Source organism: Pipistrellus kuhlii, unplaced genomic scaffold (genome assembly GCF_014108245.1).
Source record: "Pipistrellus kuhlii isolate mPipKuh1 unplaced genomic scaffold, mPipKuh1.p scaffold_m20_p_30, whole genome shotgun sequence".
In the NCBI taxonomy this organism is placed as follows: domain Eukaryota; kingdom Metazoa; phylum Chordata; class Mammalia; order Chiroptera; family Vespertilionidae; genus Pipistrellus; species Pipistrellus kuhlii.
The window spans coordinates 4998511-5014561 of record NW_023425530.1 but is presented as its reverse complement, the minus strand read 5'-3'; the positions used below and the strand labels follow the sequence as shown (position 1 = coordinate 5014561).

The 16051-nt window shown below is 49.6% G+C and overlaps 1 protein-coding gene across 9 annotated transcripts in view; it reads right to left on the bottom strand.

Annotated features, from left to right (window-relative positions):
* The window catches only part of DNM2 (dynamin 2), an 85522-nt gene that overhangs the window by 42165 nt on the left and 27306 nt on the right, over positions 1–16051 (bottom strand). For all 9 annotated transcript variants that reach the window (XM_036459443.2, XM_036459439.2, XM_036459441.2 and 6 more), the window contains exons 2-5: positions 15965–16038; positions 2545–2694; positions 1083–1286; positions 425–523 (exon numbers count right to left, since the gene is read on the bottom strand). In XM_036459443.2, the coding sequence (XP_036315336.1) occupies positions 425–523; positions 1083–1286; positions 2545–2694; positions 15965–16038 (527 nt within the window). The remainder of the gene's footprint in view (positions 1–424; positions 524–1082; positions 1287–2544; positions 2695–15964; positions 16039–16051) is intronic.

The following is a 16051-nucleotide window of genomic DNA, read 5'->3' as shown; positions in this document are numbered from 1 at the left end:
ACTGTACATGGGTTTTTACATTGACCCACATAGTTCAAAACTGTATTGTTCAAGAGTATTTGTTTCCTCATGTTCCCCAAATGAATGGGTGTTAAATGCATAATTAAAAAATGAATGTATACAAAGAAAAAGACACATAAGGGAAAAAAGAAGTTAAAGGGTTTGCAATGTACAGAAAAGCAGTGACTTCTAGGCAGTGGGGAAATGGGTGATGGAAAACTATACCTGGGAGCATCTGCTGAGGTTTCAGTAATGAGAACAAAAACAAACTTTGTTTTAAAAAAGCAGAGGTGCACCTGCTCTCCAGCTCCACCCTACCTATTTTGCCTGCCCTCCCCTGGCCCTTGGCCCTCCAGGTCTTCCGCCCCTGGCCCTATGGCCTCCGCTGCCCCACGCCAGGGCCCCAGCTCCCACACAGCCTCACCTCTTCTCAAGGGGAGCAGCTTGTTCTCTAGGATATCCCTGGCGTCGGTGCCCTCGTCCATCAGGTCCAGCTTGGTGATGACGCCAATGGTCCGCAGGCCTAAGAGAGCCCAGAGGTGAAGGGCACTGTTAGGAAGAAGCCCCAGGCCACCACAGGTGCAACAGCCTCCTCCCTTCCACCCCTCCCCCCTTATGCAGTACAACCTGGGACAAGCCACAGTGTCACCTACCCAGACTCTAGCTTCCCTCCTGTGAAATTAACACAGCCACAGCACCAATCCCAGGTAGTTGGCCATAAGAATAAACCTTGTGCATGGCAAATGTTCAATCAATAAGCACTGGCCACCCGGCCAGCATGGCTCAGTGGCTGAGTGTCGGCCTATAAACCAGGAGGTCACAGTTCGATTCTCAGTCGAGGCATATGCTTGGGTTGCAGACTCAACCCACATTGAGGGGCCTGTGAGAAGCAACCTATCAATGATCCTCTCTCATCCTTGATATTTCTCTCTCTCTCTTCCTCTCCCTTCCTCTCTGAAATCAATTAAAAACAAACAAACACTGGCCACCATCAAAGAGAACATTAGTGACCTGACTGGAATCAAGGATGCCAGGCAAGCTGCAATGCTCAGGGGAACCTGAAAGTAGGATTTGGTGGTTACCTTGCGGGTCGACCTCCTTGGCCAGCTTGAGGGCATCGGAGTTGGCCAGGTCCATGTTGGCAGGGGTCACGGCTAGGATGAGGCTGCTCTCCCGGCTGATGAACTGCAGGATCATGTCCTTGATTTGGTACTCGATGTCTGGGGGTTGGTCCCCCACAGGTACCTTGGTGATGCCTGGGAGGTCTATGAGAGTCAAGTTCAACACTGGAAGAGAAACCAAAAGGAAAAGTCATGAGCTGAGGGAGGGGCAGCACACACAGCCCCTTTAGCCACTCGGCTCATTTCTCCAAATACCAGGTGTCAGGCCTCAATTGGGTCACACCTTTCGATCCAGTAACTCCTCTTCTAGGATCTTATCCTACAGACACCCTGTATCTACTCTATTTCGGTGATATAGTTTTAAATGAGAACATCTGTTTTGCATACTAAAATTGCTTTAAATGGCTAAATAAATTTCAACCCAAAGATTCAGCCAATACTAAGGAAACATTAAAAACAAAATGATGATACTCTAATAAGAAGAAACACACTCCGAGATACATTCACATAAAAAGAAGCATAAATGATTTTTAAATAATGCTATAATTTGAGTAAATACACACATGCGTATATTCATAAATGCTTAAATATGCTTTATCATTTGAAAAACATGAAATATATTTGTAATATTGGGGGCCAGGGTGGGTATTTACTGTATTTTCTTCTGTAATTTTTAAATATGAGCCGCCACTAGGCATAATTTGTTCAAAAATAAATTTTAAAACTCATCTCAAGGATCTCATAATGAGGAGTTAAGAGTCTGCTGGAATATTTCCCAAATGCTATCTAAGTTAGCAATCTGTGCTCTGGGCCAGAGGCTGTGTATGACCATAGGCTGCTCTCTTTATGACACAGCGTGTTCACGTCAGGACTTTTACAGAGAAGTCTTTCTGGATCCTCTGGAGAAACTGAAACACTTGTCACTATGGGGCCACCATCACCTGGGAGCCAAGCGGAATCTGCCCTTTTAAAAGCATACAAAAATGGCAATTACAAAGTAGTCACGGGGATATAAAGCACAGCATAAGAAATATAGTCGATAATATTGTCATAACTATGTATGGTCTCAGGTGGATACTAAACTTTCGGGGGCTATCATCTAAGTTATATAAATGTCTAACCTCTATGCTGTTACTAATAAAATACTGAAGCTAATAAAATACTGAATGTCGACTTTAATTAAAATTTTCTTTCAATTAAAAATAAATACATAAAGAAGTAAAAGGAGCATCTAGCTACCAATTGCCCAGTCCCCACCACTCCCAAGTCTTCCTGGCAGCTGTTTTTCTTAGAGCTGAGATCAGTTTCTCAGTATCACCTTTCTATCAAGAGTGGGAAGCTACAGATGAAGAGGGCTGGGTGTATGTGAGAAGAACGGGAGGGGACACGTTCTCTGTGACAGCCACACGCTCACGCTGCCTACCGTGCGGCGAGTAGACCCGCAGGTTGATGGGCACGGGGGAGATGCCTTTGTTGGTCCCCGTGACCCTGTCGGTCTCCGCCTCAATCTCCTGTCGGACTTCATCAAAGTCTGTAAACTTCTTGGACTTGCAGTGCAAAAATTCAGCATATTCTGCAAAGGGAAGAAAGATGTTCAAAATGAGACAGAAAACAGTCTTATAGTGGGTGAGAAGCAGGCGGCCTTGTGAAATAGGTGCTTTGCAAGCAGAGAAAGTGAAGAATCAGTCACAATCATTTCAGGAATCCAGAGAGCAATAGATTCATCCTGTGGCAAGTATTTAACGGGGGAAGGGGATCTCCTATAGACCCAGCCCCTTTCCAGAACTCAGGGATCATCAAGGAGCAAAACTGGCAAAAATTTCATCCCCATGGAATTGATATTTTCATGAAGCATTTTGCAAAACTATATACACATAGTGACATATTATGAATTTTAAAAAAATCAACAGATGGATGTGACCACATTTATTCTTTTTGGATGGACAGAATAAAAGAGGAACTATGACATCATTCAGATCATGGGTTATATCATTTTTAAAAATATGTTTTTTAATTATTTCAGAGAAGAAAGGAGAGGGAGAAAGATAGCAACATTGATGAGAGAGAATCGTTGATTGGCTACCTTCTGCAAGTCCCCTACTAGGGATCAAGCCCACAACCCAGATATGTGCCCTGACCAGGAATCAAACAGTGACCTCCTGGTTCACAGGCTGATATTCAACCACTGAGCAATCAGAAGTTGATGAAACTTCCTCTATGGTGTCATACACGACACTGAGTCCTGGGTCAGGATGCAAACCTCCCTCACCATGGGTCATAGTCAAAAGAGGTGCAAATCTGTTGTCCCATTGTGTTCCCATCCAGCAACACTTGCCAGCTGGCACATGTCCCTGGGATCCATTTGTCTTTCCCCAAGACACCCACATGGTATGAGGAATACAGCAGTACTGTTTGCCTCACCAAAGCTTGTCTCAATGTCCCTCCTCTCCTCCTGGCTAGTCAAGGGATCCCTAGACACGAACCCTTCAGAAGAAATGCTTTCTGGGCGGAGCCTCAAGTGGATGTACGAGGCCACTGCCTGCCTTCTGAGCCCAGGGTGTCTGAAAGCCATACTGACACTGAGAGGGAGGGAAGGAAAATAAGGAACTAATAAGGCAGTGCTGGCCCTGTCATCAAGCTAGAGAAATCCAAATCCAGATATGAGATAAAGAATAAAAATATATTCATTGTAGGACATAGGATTTTACTAAATTTACAAGTATTTACCAAATAATCCCTCAATTTTTCCTTATGTTTGAATTTTCATAGTAAATTTTCATAGAAAACACAAGGCTAAGAGATCACGGCTCCTGCCAAAAAGAGATGCTAAAAAGAGGGAAATAAGTCACACAGCAAACAATCTAAAGAACTGGACCACTACAGAGATGCCAAAATGTGTTCTACAGTCTTTCACAAAGTAAAAAACTAGAAAGCACTTCCATGTCCACCAGGAAGAGACATGGCTACATAAACTGCAGCACAGACATATCATTACTAGTAGCTGCCTCAAAAGAAAGGATGGAGGCCAGTGGTGCACAGTGGTTAGTGTCAGCACAGGCACTGAAGGATCTCGGGTTCGATTCCCAGTCAAGGGCACGCACGTACCAGGTTAAATCTCCAGCCCCAGTTGGGGCTCATGTGGAAGGCAACCAATTGATGTCTCTTTCACATCAATGTTTCTCTCTCTTTCTCCCCCCCACTCCCCACTTCCTCCTTCCCTTCCATATTCTCTCTCTCTCTCTTTTTCTTTAAAAAAAAAAAAAAATGGGGAAAATATCTTCAGGTGAGCATTAACCAAAATGAGAGAGAGAGAGAGAGAGAGAGAGAGAGAGAGAGAGGAAGGGAGGAAAGGAGGGAGGGAGGGAGGGAGGGAGGGAGGGAGGAAGGAAGGAAGGAAGGAAGGAAGGAAGGAAGGAAGGAAGGAAGGAAGGAAGGTCTAGAATTTCTACCCACAGGTCACGAGAGAGAGGAAAAAAAATGAGTTCAAGGAACTCATTTCGCCTTCCCATCAAAGTAACCTAACAAACTATGACCAACATTCAGCCCTTGTTTTGTGTTGGCCATAGTCCGCTCCTCACAAGCACACACCTCGGCAGGTGGTCATCTCTGTAATGCCTGTACTACAGATAAGAAAACTGAGGCCCAGAGAGGTGAAGTGACTTGGCCCAAGTTCAGCAGTGGAGCTAAGATTTAGAGTTCCGATAATCTGTCCCCAGGCAGTGGCTCTCGTCACATGGCCGCTGTGAAGCCACCTACGGCAATTCCTCTCTGAAGCTCTGAAGCACGAGTGTCAAACACAAGGCCCTCGGGCCAAATCCGTCCGCCAGGCCTTGCAATATGTCCCGCAACACGCTGTCATCACTGCACTCCGCTGCGTTTCCATCACAATGACAGTTTATGACTGTTCAGTAAACCATTCGGCCCGCGATTTAGGCTGGATTTTAGATTTTGGCCCCTTCTCTGATTGAGTTCGACACCCCTACGAAGGGTCAGGGGGACACCCTGAGCTCAGATCACTGAGGACCGTGTCCAGCATGGGCACTGGCCACTCAGCGCAGGGGCGATGAGGACACCAGCTGGAGGATTCAGGATCACCCACCCCACCCCCATCGGCTGACCCAGTTCCCAAGGACAGACACGCTCCAGCTCTCTACAAGGACGGGAGGAAACACTCGGCTGCTCTTCCTGCAGCAGCCACCCAAGAACGGAACAGTTCTCCAACCCCCACAGCAAACTCCATTTCTTTTCCGGCTCAGCACCTGCTAGAGACAATCTCCCTTCAAGGATGAGTACAGGGGCAGTGGGATGAGAAAAGTCCCCTGCAAGTGTTGGTGAAATGGAACCTCTGCCCAGCCAAGCCTAGTACCTAGAAGGCCTGGCCCCACCCCTCCTCTTCCAGGGTCTACCTGCCTGTCACTTTTTAGGGAGCTTTTCCTGACTCCATGTCACCAGGCATTCCATCCTGCATCTTGGGTCTCTTCCCCCAGCAGCGCCAGGTCACTGTGGGTCATGTTTATGGGACCAGGAGCTGTCAGCTGTAGTCCCCCAGGGCCCTGCATGTGCTGGCAGTCTCTAGTCTGTGTGGGTCAAGGATATGCAGGAGACTGTGCTGGAAAGCCCCTGCTTCTTCTCCAGCATGTCAGTGGGCAGCAGGAAGGTTCTCTCACCAGCTGCCTTCACCTACACGCACCCTGGATCTAATCTGCAACCTAGGCACGTGCCCTGACTGGGAGTCAAACCTGCAATCTTTTGGGGTGAGGAACGCCGCTCCAACTAACTGAGCCAGCCAGCTGGGCCTCACCACCTGCCTTCTTCACTGGGCTCCTTGCCACACTGGAACCGTGTCCTAGATTCCAGGGTCATACCAACATGAAAAAGCGTTTACCACGCCTGCTTTCTCCCCTTGGCACTGACCCTTTTAAAGCCAACCCTCAGCCTTCCTCTCCTGGGAACCCTCTATGTCTCCCACTCAACCGAGTAAAAGCCAGTCTTTACCATGACCTACAAGGCCCTACAAATTTTCCTTCCCCCCAATTTCTGACCTCAACTCACTCCTTCTCCAGTCATGCTAGCTTCCCTGTTCACAACTCCAGGCCTGCTCCTACCTCAGGCTCTTCTCTCTGTCTGCAGGCACACTCAGGGGCCCCTCCCTCAGGAGGCCTGCCCTGGCCCCCACCTGAGATGACAGACCTCCCCCATCTCTTTCCCCCTTCAGTGCCTTATCCTTATCACCCTCCAATCACTCCAATCCCATCCTGTGTATTTTCTCTGGTTCCCAGCTGGAAGGTCCACCCCACAGGGCAGGGAACTAATTCTTGTGCACTGCGTCCTCCGGGCTCCTTCTGGGCACGCAGTAGGTACTCAATAATTTTATGCATGACCGAATCACTCTGCTAGAATTTGGCTCCTGATTCGGCTTCTTGGGAGTGGCCCAGTACCCCCAAAGGCACCAAGCTGGGTATATGGGAGTCTAGACAGGGGAGGGTCGGGCAGGCCATCTGTTGTCTTCCCCTCCCTCCCTCCTTCCCAAAGCACTGCTTAACGACATGGAGCGACATAGGTCCAGACCCGAGCCAGGCTCCGGGTCTGACGGGGAAGACGGACACTGCATAAGCATGTCACAGCAGGTCTGACGGAGGCCCAACATACTGGCAGGGATGGCCTGCCTGACTCCAACCCCAGGCCATGTGATGGAGGCAGGAAAGGGTAGGGGTAGGCAGAGAGCCTGTGCCTGCATCATCTCACTGAAGTGACGTTCCCCCGTGTCCTGAGCATGCTCTGTACCCGGAGGAGACTACGAGGGAGGGAGGGGCCTGCCTACTGTCCAGGCTTACTCTCTGTACCTTAGTTTCCCCATGAGAAAAATAGAAACAAAGAAACAGACAAGAAGGGTTATTAGCAAAGGCCTCCACAAGCCTGTATGTGTTCAAATGCTGGAGATGATTTAACTATCCATGGTCTCAATTTACGGGTGAGCTCATCACCTGCGATTCCTGAAGAGCTAGCTCCCTCTCCGCTCGTTCCCAGCAGCCAAGGCTGAGCTCCTGCCCGGTCTGCCCGCCGCAGTCCCCGCTGCAGAGCTTCGCCCGTCCCCAGCCCAGCTGCTGCGTTTTCAAACCTTCTCTTCCTCATGCGCAGATAACAAAGCCAGTCCCTCCGGTTCCCAGCCCCTGCCACAGCATTTCAACAGCCACACAAGCACCCCTACACTCTTAGCCAAGTGTGCTTCCCTGGGAGGAGGGTCAGCATGTGTAATCAGGCCTTGGGGCTCCACGGGACCCAGTCCAGAGCCGGAGCAGAGCAGGAATAAAGGAACAAAGTGGGCCCTGGCCCAGCAGAGGAGCTGCCAACACAGAGAGCCTGCCACCATCGTCCACACAGGGCTTCCCGCCTCGGCCTAACTCTGGGGTCAATAAATGCACTTGCAGTACTTTTCTAGAAAGAGGTTCTGCTCAAACTCCTCCCTTCCCCTTCCCCGCCCCATTCCCCCCACCCCCCACCCCAGCACTTGGTCCCTGCCTCCTCCAGGTCTCAGCTCTAAACACCCTACACAGGGAGACCCAACCTGACCATCCGGTGCCAGCAGCACCCGTCTGTCCCTCTGTTCTCTCCTCCACGGCACTCCTCACACTGCACACCGTATGCTCCATGTCCCCTCCTAGAGCTGGAGTTTCAAGAGAGGGACTGCGAAGGACTTAATTTTGGCCATACTCTCCCTGGTGCCTGGTACAGAAGAGCTGCTTAATCAAACCTTACTGAGAAGCCTATTACAAAGCATTAGGTACTATAGCCTGGGAGGACATCCGCCCATGAAAGCAGGGTCGTAAGATCACATTCCTGCCCTCGCTGGCTTGGCTCAGTGGCTAGAGTAGGGGTGTCGAACTCAATCAGAGAAGGGGCCAAAATCTAAAATCCAGCCTAAATCGCGGGCCGAATGGTTTACTGAACAGTCATAAACTGTCATTGTGATGGAAACGCAGCGGAGTGCAGTGATGACAGCGCGGTGCGGGCCACATTGCAAGGCCTGGCGGGACGGATTTGGCCCGCGGGCCTTGTGTTTGACACATGTGGGCTAGAGCATTAGCCTGTGAATTGAAAAGTCCCAGGTTCAATTCCGGCCAAGGGCACGTGCCTGGGTTGCGGGCTCAATCTCCAGGGGGGGCTTGGAGGAATCAGCCAATCAGTGATTCTCTCTCATCATAGATGTTTCTATCTCTCTCTCATTCTCTCTTCCTCTCTGAGATCAATAAAGGAATATATATTTTTTTAAATATCATCTTCCCTACCCCAAAGGCAGGGCAGGTCACTACTGGCATTTCTTTTTGTTTGTTTGTTATTTGTTAATCCTCACCCCAGGATAATTTTTCATTGTCTTTTAGAGAAAATGGAAGGGAGGGAAGAAGAGGGGGTGGGGGGAGAGAGAGAGATAAACAACATGGATATGAGACAGACGTATGGATTGGCTGCCTCCTGCCTCCCCAACCAGGTCCTGGGGATCAAACTCACAACCCCGGTATGTGTCCTTTACCCAGAATTGAACCCAAGATCCTTCACTGCGTGGGCTGTTGCTCTAACCATTGAGGACACTGGCCAGGGCTCTTTCTCATTTTTTTTCTTATCTCTCTCTCTCTCTCTCTCTCTCTCTCTGTCTCTCTCTCTCTCTTTCTCTCTCTTCTTCTTGATTGTTTGCTTTTTGTATTTCTAAAGAATTGTGAAATATTGTGTTAGAACAACCTGCTTCTCAGGGCTGGAAAAGGTGAGTCAGGTATCACATGATCGGGAGGAAGATAGGGAGGTAGGACTACCTATCCTCACCCATCTAACAAAACCTCAGTTTCCAAACAATGAAAAGAAACAACATAAAACCCAGTGCTGGAACAACGAGAGAAAGTGCTGGGCCATGGGAACACACAAACAGCTCAGTTGCCGGATTCAGGGCCTGCAAAGTTGTTGGGAATCTTATTGCTCTCTGCGGAGGGGCTCTGCCATCATTTTCGTGCCCGGATCCCATCTCTTGTCCATTATGAACCCAGCAAAGAGCAGAACCACGAGGCTGACTTTCCGGCAGCAGCAGATGGGGTCTGCCTTCTCCATACCAGTCACCAAGAGGCATGCTGGTCCTGTTGGCATGTCCCAGGAGGAATGACATGAGGCGCAAACATACTTGGGAGACCCTGAGTACCACAGGATCTAATAGATACAATTTCCAGGGACCTGGATCTGATCTCCAGGGACTTTTCAGAGGCTTTAGCTGACCAAGAAGGGACAAGCGCAAGGTATCTCCCAAGTTCGTTTGGTCCTCAAGCTCCCTCTGACTTGAGACAAGCTGAGAACATCTCCCAGTCTAGGACATATCGCCACTGGGAAGCTTCGAGACTGTGATTCATAGTAAGAAATATATTTGTTCTTCTCTCCATTCCTGGCACAGAGCTCTTAAAATCCTTAGAAAGTCCTAAGTGCTAAGAGCCATAAAGGAGTCTCTATTCATAACAAGCCCCTTTCAACCACACCTGAGTTTCTGTCAAAGGGAACCAACCTCGTGATTAGAGAATTGGAACTTTCAGTCCCACCCTGTGACCTCTAGAACAGTGTTTTTCAACCTTTTTTGGGCAAAGGCACACTTGTTTCATGAAAAAAATCACGAGGCACACCACCATTAGAAAATGTTAAAAAATTTAACTCTGTGCCTATATTGACTATATATAAAGTAATTCTCTTGAATAGGAATCAAATAAACACAAAGAAAGTATTTTATAATTACTTTATTATGAAATATTAAGTAAACAAAATAGTGAAAAATTATAAAATTCTTGTCTTGTCTGCACCTACGGCACACCAGGCAACATCTCGCGGCACACTGTGCTGCGGAACAGCGGTTGAAAAACGCTGCTCTAGAAGGGTACAGGCTAGAGGTTGAATCAACCACCAATCAGGAGTAATCTCATCATTCACATCTACATGGAGCTCCCACAAAACCCAGAAGCACAGGCTTGGAGCTTCTGGGTTAGAGAACACATGGAGGCATTGATAGAGCGCCTGGGAGCTCCACGCCACTTCCCCGTACCTTGCCCTTGCATCTCTTCCATCTGGCTACTCCTGATTCATCTATTCTTCTAATAAACTGGAAATCTAGTAAGATGTTTCTCTGAGTTCTGTGAGCCACTCTAGAAACTTAAGGAGGGGCCGGGAACCTCTGCTCTATAGCCAATCAGTCAAAAGCACAGATGACAATCTGGACTTATAATTAGTGTCTAGGGGGGTTGGGAGGGGTACAGTCTTGTGGGACTGAGCCTTTAACCCGTGGGATCTGAAGGTGGGTAGTATCAGACTGAGCTAAGTTGCAGGATACCTGAGAGTGTCCACTAAAATCGGGAGAACTGCTTGGTGACAGGGGAGAAGAACACACATTGGAGAAAGTGACAGCCCTGGCTGGCATCCCAGCCAGCCCCTAGGCAAACCCTCACCAGCTCCCAGCGTGGTTTCCTCATGGAGACACAAGGTGCACACCCAACTGCTGCAGAGTCTATAGGCTTTATAGAAAGAGCCCTGACAGAGCCGGGCTCATGGGAGAAGGTACAGCACCATCGTTGATAACTGCCCATGGAAGATAAGGGGCACAGCAGCAGCCTTTAAAGCATGTGTAGGATGGAGCACCTACTGGGTGCCAGGCCCTGTGCTGGGCACGGGAGCGCGGGAAGCAATGGACAATGCAGACCAGCATCCCTGCTCTTATGCCACTGGTGCTGGAGCAAAGCCAGAGACCATTAAGAAAATCAAGACGAAACCAGTTTGGCTCAGTGGATAGAGCGTCGGGCCTGCAGACTGAGGGGTCCCGGGTTCGATTCCGGTCAAGGGCATGTACCTTGGTTGTGGGCACATCTCCAGTGGTGTGTGTGTGTGTGTGTGTGTGTGTGTGTGTGCAGGAGGCAGCTGGTTGATGTTTCTAACTCTCTATCCCTTTCTCTTCCTCTCTGTAAAAAAATCAATAAAATATTTAAAAAGAAAAAAAGAAAAGAAAATCAAAGAACAGGATGATGTCACATAACACGGGATGCAGCACTGACTGGAGGGTGGAGTGGGGTAGGGCTCCCCAGGGGAGCAGGAGGGGAGGATGGTGCACGGTGTTTCAGGCAGGGAGCGCAGTGAGCCTGAGACAGAAACAAATGAGCTGAGCTTGAGGGTGAGGAGACTGTGGCTGCCGCTGGTAACCAAGAGGAGGTAAAGTCCCAGAAGCCAACAGGACCCTGTTAGGACCTCAAAGCCATGAGAGGGAGGCTAGGAACCAAGTCCTGACATCCCCTCTCTGGTTCCAGTGTGCCCAGCCAAGGTCAAGGACAGGAAGGGAGGCTCAGGCGGCCCTAGTCATCCACATTCCACACAAGAACAGTCCCAGCACTTAATGTTTACAAGGCCCAGGGGTGGAGCCTGAGGAGGAGAAGGGTTCACTCAGGAGCCACCAAACCTGGTGAGCTGCAGGCTGAGGTAATTTTCAACCTGAGCTGATTAAAAGTAATGGCTCACTGAGACCAGTCTGGACAAGAAGAAGCTGGGCACCCTTCCTGGGTGTCAGAGGGGAGGAATGAGGCCCAGTCTTAGGGCCACACCACAGCCTCATGGGGTGCACTCTCACCCCATTAGTACAGGGTAGGAGCCTGGCTCTAAAGTCGTGTCCCAGAGATCCAGCCAGACCAAGTTCAATCTCTAGGAACAACACAGCCCCTAGGCCCGTAACCCCACAAGCCCTAGCCATCACTTTGTCCCACACTGCACTGAACTTCCTCCCTCATATTAGTGGGGTATCCCACCTCCCACCTGCCTACCCCAATCCCAAGGCCTCTGCTGTTTGGTATCTTGGTGGCCTCCCACCTTAAGGTCACTTTAGACTGTCCTTCACACCCGAGGCACCACCTCAGGCCAGGCCCATCACTTCTTGACAGGCTAACCTCTCCCTGGCCCCCCAGCCCATACACTTAAAATTAAAAAAAAAAAAAAAAAATATATATATATATATATATATATATATATATATATATATATATATTATTTTTTTTTTTAAATTTTCAGAGGAAGGGAGAGTCAGAGAGAGAAAAACATCAATGATGAGAGAGAATCATTGATTAACTGCCTTGAGCCTGCATATGCCCCCGACCAGAATCGAACCTGGGACCCTTCAGTCTGCAGGCCGATGCTCTATCCACTGAGCCAAACCGGCTAGGACCCAGCGCATACTCTTGTTCCTGCCTATCCCTCCTCCACAAAGCCAGTGGGCTGAGCTGCTCTCCCCACCCTGAGTGCCATTCAGGCTCCCACTGCCTGAATCCTTCTCCGCTCCTGACAGGCTGTGCCACCTGCTTCCTGGTCCCTCCCCAGACCCATCTCACAGCTTCACACACATTGTTGGCCCTGCCTAGAGTGTTTCCTCTGAGCTTCTGGGCCAAAGTAGAACCCGTGCCCAGTATACTATCCCCAATACTCTTGCTTTCCCCTCTCAGCCTGGTTGGGCTCAGGGAGCACCAGGACTCTCAGAGGACTCACAGTGCCTCGCCGGTGTCTGAACCAGGCCCAGCACAAAATAGCCACACAGCTACTTGGGTCATTAAGAGACCTAGAATGCCTTGATCAGGTGGGGGAGGGGAGTATGGGAACTGGGATACAGCAAAGGCCACTCCCATGTGGGACACCAGGACTCTTCTCCCACACCCCAATCCAATAGGATCCAAGTGCATCTCCATCTCCATGGCTGCCACCCTGTCCCTACTGTCCCAGAGCACCTGCTCCCACCTCCTCTTGCATCCCCTGCCCCTGAGCAGGTCCCTGTGGTCTCTTCCCCACAAGCAACTACAGGACCTGGTCAAGTCACACCTTGGTCTATGGCCACACTTCCCAAGAGTGAATTTAAGATGGGGCTTTCAAGATAGCCCTCCATCGTGCCCTCAGGAAAGTGGTTTCAACTCTGAGGCCTCAGTTCAGACCTCTATGAAGTGGGGATGGCAGGAATGAAGATTTCAATGTTAATCTGCATCAGGCAGATCATCTGGGTCAAGTTCCTGCCCTTGGTGCTCCCACTGGGGCACTGCTCCTCATGTGCTTCTCCTTCCCCACAGAAGGAATTTCAGTTCCTCCAACAGGCCACTCTGGGCATTGGGACCTCATGATCCTCACACATACTCTCTGCTGGGAAGGAGAGCTCCCCCTTCCCCGACATACCTACCGCACTTGTCAGCCTCAACTCACACACTCATTCTTTGGAAAAGTTCATGATAGTCCCATGATGTCCCCACCCTCCCCCCACCACACTTGTTCCCATTATGAAGGCCAGGCCTGTGTCTCACCCTTTGTCCCTTCACACGAGTCTTCCTCATCTGTCCCCCACCTCTAATGGGAGCACCAGGAGGGCAGGTGGTAGGTCCTGATCCTGCTCACCTGGCTGTCCCAGCCCTGGACCAGCCTGTGGTACATGGTACATGCTCAGTGGACCTCCACTGGATGACAGCCACCGCGGAGGTGATGAGAGCCCTTCCACCATGACATGACCCTGACCTTCCAGTGCAGGGAGCCCGCCCACCTGTTCTCCCAGCAAGCTGTCCCCACACAGGCTGGCAGCAAGCACAAAACTGCAGCTGTTGGGTCAGCACTACTCAGTGGTGCTCTAAGATGTACTTAGACTGAATAACATGGTCTTTGCCACAACAAAGCGGTGCTATTATTATCTCCACAGTTCAGGCAGGAAACATGGCTGTGAGCAGCAGTCCCTCCCCAGGGACAGCCAGCCTGTAAGCTGCAGGGCCACGATCTGAACCTGGGCAGTCTTAGCTTCCAGCTCCCATCTACAGGGTCAGAGAATTTCCCAGTATGGCCAGGAAACTACCCCGGAAACTCATTAAAAAGCAGATTATCACCCTTCTACCCCAACAGCCTGCAAAATGGGAAGAAGACCCAGTAGGCCAAGTCCTCTGTGACTAATCCATGTGAACTCTGAAACACTCTGCTCGGCAGCTGCCCGTCCTGGCACAGCTGATTGGCCAGCTGAACCCAGAGGAGGCAGCCCATTGGCTAACCCTCAGAAAGAGGAGCTGGGCCAATCTAATGCAGCCTCTCATCAGAGTCACGCCCTCCCATGGCAAATGGGTAGATGAGATTAGGGCACAGCTGAGAGCCTGGTCTGAGCTCTAACCTAAAGTTTCAGATCTGGAGCCCACTAGGACGGTAAGTAATTTGGCTAGGTCTCAGTTTCCGCCTGTAAAGTGGATGTTGTTGCCTTTCCAGTGCTGAACTGGCCAGGGCTGCCACTCCAGGTCAGTGGGGAAGCAACATAGACTCTGCGCTGAGACCCATAGGGGCGCTAGAGAGAAAGGAGGACCCACCCAGATATTCCCCTCACCCAGTCCACCTTCTGATGCTTTCGAGAGGCCTGAGTGGGTTTCAAGCTGCGAGACATGCCCATGTCATGTCAGACTTGACAAGAAGAACAGAAATAAACTTGAGGTCACCATGGAGGATATAGAAAGAAAAAAAAATCTACATGTGGAAGATTCTTTATTCAATTCAAGCAACTGATCAGCTGCCTTGAGCCTGCCTTGAGCTCAAAAGAAAGGAAAAAAAGGAATTCCTTTTGCAGGTCTCTCCCAAAAGTCAATGTTGTGATTAAAAAAGAAATGCAGAGCTGAAACCGGTTTGGCTCAGTGGATAGAGCGTCGGCCTGCGGACTGAAGGGTCCCAGGTTCGATTCCGGTCAAGGGCATGTACCTTGGTTGCGGGCACATCCCCAGTAGGAGGTGTGCAGGAGGCAGCTGATCGATATTTCTCTCTCATGGATGTTTCTAGCTTTCTATCCCTCTCCCTTCCTCTCTGTAAAAACTCAATAAAATATATTTTTTTTAAAAAAGAAAAGAAAAGAAATGCAGAGCCAAAACCGGTTTGGCTCAGTGGATAGAGCATCGGCTTGCGGACTGAAGGGTTCCAGTCAGGAGCACGTACCTTGGTTAAGGGCTCATCCCCAGTGAGGGGTGTGCAGGAGGCGGCTGATCGATGTTTCTCTCTCATCTTTGTTTCTATCTCTCTCTCCCTTCCTCTCTGTAAAAAAAATCAATAAAAAATATAAAATTAAATTAAGTTAAAAAAAAAGAAATGGCAGAGATGCCACTGTAATACAAACAGGAACCATAACAATGGAGTGTAGCGTGGGCTTATCAGAGCAGCTGTAAATCAGCCAGGGAGGATATTTGGGGACAACTGGCAACCTCTATGGCACATGTGTCAAACACAAGGCCCGCGGGCCAAATCCGTCCCGCCAGGCCTTGCAATGTGGCCCGCACCGCGCTGTCATCACTGCACTCCGCTGCGTTTCCATCACAATGACAGTTTATGACTGTTCAGTAAACCATTCGGCCCGCGATTTAGGCTGGATTTTAGATTTTGGCCCCTTCTCTGATTGAGTTCGACACCCCTACTATGGACTGGACATTAAATAATATGCAGGACTGATTACTTTTCTCGGTGTGTTCTGACTGCAAAATGGCCCAATTGCAAGGGATGGGGCACTGAAGCATTTGGGGTTAAGTGTCACAACGTCTGCTACTGATTTTGAAAGCATTCAGCAAAGACATGTTATCTACAATACAGCAAGCACAGATGGTACCCGGCAGCCTGGTAATGGCTGAGGACGCTGGGATGGGTGTATGTGTTCAGTGAACTGTGCTTCAACTTCCCTGCACACATGAAAAACATGAACTCAAACCCAAGCATCAGAGAATCCATCATAAGACCCCTGGCTCCTGCAGGACACAATGACACCCCCCACCCCCCTTCACTTCCTGATAAAGCTTTGACTCATCCCACCATACCTGTTTTTGAGAAGATGAGCTGCAGAATGAGAGGCCGCCGGGTGACAATTCCCGAACCTCGAGGAAGGAAGTCCCTGTGGGAGGAGA